Source organism: Tribolium madens, unplaced genomic scaffold, assembly GCF_015345945.1.
Source record: "Tribolium madens isolate multiple individuals breed KSU strain unplaced genomic scaffold, Tmad_KSU_1.1 Scaffold_71;HRSCAF=194;Tcas5.2_LG6, whole genome shotgun sequence".
Lineage (NCBI taxonomy): Eukaryota > Metazoa > Arthropoda > Insecta > Coleoptera > Tenebrionidae > Tribolium > Tribolium madens.
The window spans coordinates 8,505,002-8,507,944 of NW_025401041.1; the positions used below are offsets into that span (position 1 = coordinate 8,505,002).

Below are 2,943 nucleotides of genomic sequence, written 5' to 3' on the forward strand. Positions count from 1 at the left end.
ATTTTGTACATTTCTTTATCATTTCTGTTTGTTGCTACATTTATTTTAGAAAAAAATTATAAAGAATATCCTTCTAGGGGATTTCACGATTTCCCATGAAAATCGGGGTTGTTCTGCTTTTCTGTTTACCCTTGAAAATCAGACTGTTTTGCTTGAAAAATGATGTTTTTATTGATAATTAAAAAAAGTGTAAAATTAAGCAAATTGGTATGTTTTTGAGATGAAAGCCACATTTGGTCCAGAACCGGTATTTCACCTACTACTGTTATTAAACTTTTAACAAACGCCTTAATTTTTTTATCTTTGCAAATGCAACACACTAAAAAAATGTTACAACCTTATAGCTTGTACCTTCTTCTTTGCGGTAGTAAAAAAAAATATTTCTAGATGTCTTAGTTTTTGTGTAATAAATTTTTAAAAATTGCATGTTTTCGTCAAAAAAACCGTCTTATTTTTAAACTAAGCAAAATCGACCAATAAAAGTTTAACTTAAAAACATTGTTTTAAAAGACTACATACAAAAATAAAAAAAAAACACAAGTTTGTATCGTAACTTATTTTTAGGACATGCTGGTGATATATATGTCCTATACAATTTTTTTTTAATTTTACCATTTGAACTCGCTGGAATAGCCTGTATTTATCTCCCAAAGTTTTGATCTACAAGCAATTTCGCCCTTTTTCAATCTCTAGTTAAGTAGTTTTAATACGACTTATGGGAACCAAGTAGCAAAAAGCTTGCAAGCATCCCTCCGGAACAAAACTCGAGCACTGGCGCAAATAACAGTCAATAAATAATGACTTTGAAGTATTAAAAACAAAAATCGATAGTTAACTCCCACTAACAATCAACTTGAATTTTTTTAGGGCTTTGGATGATAACTTTATAAAAACAATCGACGTCGGTGTGTTCATCGACGTCCTCAATTTAACTTCCTTGTAAGTAGATGGCGATTCGTTGAAAGCTGAGATCATTACAAAATCCATTTCAGAACACTCAAGCGAAACCAATTTAAGACACTGGACAAGAAAGTGTTGGCACCGTTAACAATCCTCAAACACATGTAAGATTTTAACTTTATTACGTTTAACAACCGGAGAAAAGAAAGAGGAAACTTTATTTATTTTGGACGTGACTACGAATAAAGCAGAAATTTCTATTAATCGCAAATTTGGATAAAACTTAACTGTGAAAGCACTCAGAAGTTTCAGAAATGAAAGTGGGAATGTTTGAAATGAGACACTAAAGCATATTTGGCAGAAATGATGATTGTTAAGTCGGGAAAGTAGTCAAGAGTTGAGTTGGATGTAATAAAGTGAACAAATTTATTGTTTACGCTCCTTTTTGGGCTTAGCTTTGAATGTTATAACTCGTCTAATAAAGTTTGTTGATTTTCAAATGCAAACACAATTTAAAAATATGAATAAAAATATAGAAATGTTTGGAACAGTTTCTTGCATATTTGGCGCTAAATAGATTTTCCACAAAAGTTTTATATTAAAAATTGAGAATGGAAACTACAGAATTTTAACCACTTTAAGAATAAAAATTTGTCATACACTACTACAAAAAAATATTTTTTTTGTGATTTTTCAAAGGCTGTAATTCGTATCTTGATTTCATAAAATCCATTTTGAAGCTTTAAGTTTCTAGTTTTGAGGTTTTTGGGCAAAAAATTCTTCTATGGTAGGGTTATCACGCAATCCTAGACAATAGGCGAAAAAAAAATTCAAAATTTTTTTGTTTTTTTAAATTCTAGCTTTGAAAAAACTTTTAAAAAAATCATGAAATATTAATTTGTCCTTTTTGTATATTCTTGTTGTTTTGCATATGTACTTTAAATTTCAGTGTAATTTAACTGCGTTTTTTATAGTTTTATGTCTTTTTCTAGGCGAAGTTGCCATCAAATTTTGACTAATAAGTTATATTTTTTAAGTTAAAATCCTGAAATCTAGAAAAATTTAGATATTAGCAATATAATCTGGCGTTTTTAGCTCGAGTTAAACAAATTTCAAAAAATATAATTATACTTTCAAGATTTATTCTTTAAGCGTTTTGATCTTACATAGGTTACACATATTAAAAAAAAATAAATTTTGAAAAAACAAATTTTTTCTGTTTAAATACAAATTATGATTTTTGTCCCAAAATCAAGTAATTCAATGCATTGTGGGACGTTGGGATTTTTTTTTTTGGTTAAATCAACGCATAGGCCGAATAGCACACATTTTCCTTACGTGAATTTGTCGCTGAAATATCTGACTTGAAATAAAAAATGAAAAAAAAATTGTTTAATTTTTTTTATTTTTAGCAAATAACTAATGCAAAATTGTAAAAAAAGTAGAAGAAGAGTGTTTTTTTCATGTTGATAAAGATTAGGTATTGTTCAGAAACAATACAGGGTGTTCCAATGAAAACGGGCCACCCCGAATATCTCAGAAACTAAAAAGAATTTGCAAAAACGCCGAAACAGGTCGATTTTGTTTCCGAGGGGGACATTTTTTAACGTAACTTTTAAAGCTTTTCAAAACTTTTTACCAAAATTAAATCAGACCATCCAATCATGAGATACAGGGTGTTCTAATAAAAACGAACCAGAAAGAATTTGCAAAAAAACAGAACAAAACAGGTTAATTTTGTAGTAGACAAAAGTCGCTGAAACCTGGTTTACGTGGAAATTTAACTTTCATTTAAAAAAAACAACAAACTGGATAATTTTTTCAGCAAAAGAATGATTGAAGAAATTGGCACAAAAATTACAGAAAAATAAGGTTTATTTTTTGTTCTTTTTTTTTCAACCACAAAAAGTGGACAAAAATCGCTAAAACATGGTTTACATTGAAAAACTTCTGATTGAAAACAGAAATATGTGTTAATTTTTTTGAAAAAATGGTACAAGAATACAAAGAAAATAAGGCTACTTTTTAATTCTTTTTTTTTCC

The 2,943-nt window shown here is 28.5% G+C and overlaps 1 protein-coding gene across 1 annotated transcript in view; it reads left to right on the plus strand.

Annotated features, from left to right (window-relative positions):
- LOC123008595 (relaxin receptor 2) overlaps window positions 1–2,943 on the plus strand; it is a 47,446-nt gene that overhangs the window by 31,410 nt on the left and 13,093 nt on the right. Inside the window, exons 13-14 of the mRNA XM_044404473.1 lie at window positions 868–939; window positions 993–1,064. Coding sequence (XP_044260408.1) covers window positions 868–939; window positions 993–1,064 — 144 coding nt within the window. The remainder of the gene's footprint in view (window positions 1–867; window positions 940–992; window positions 1,065–2,943) is intronic.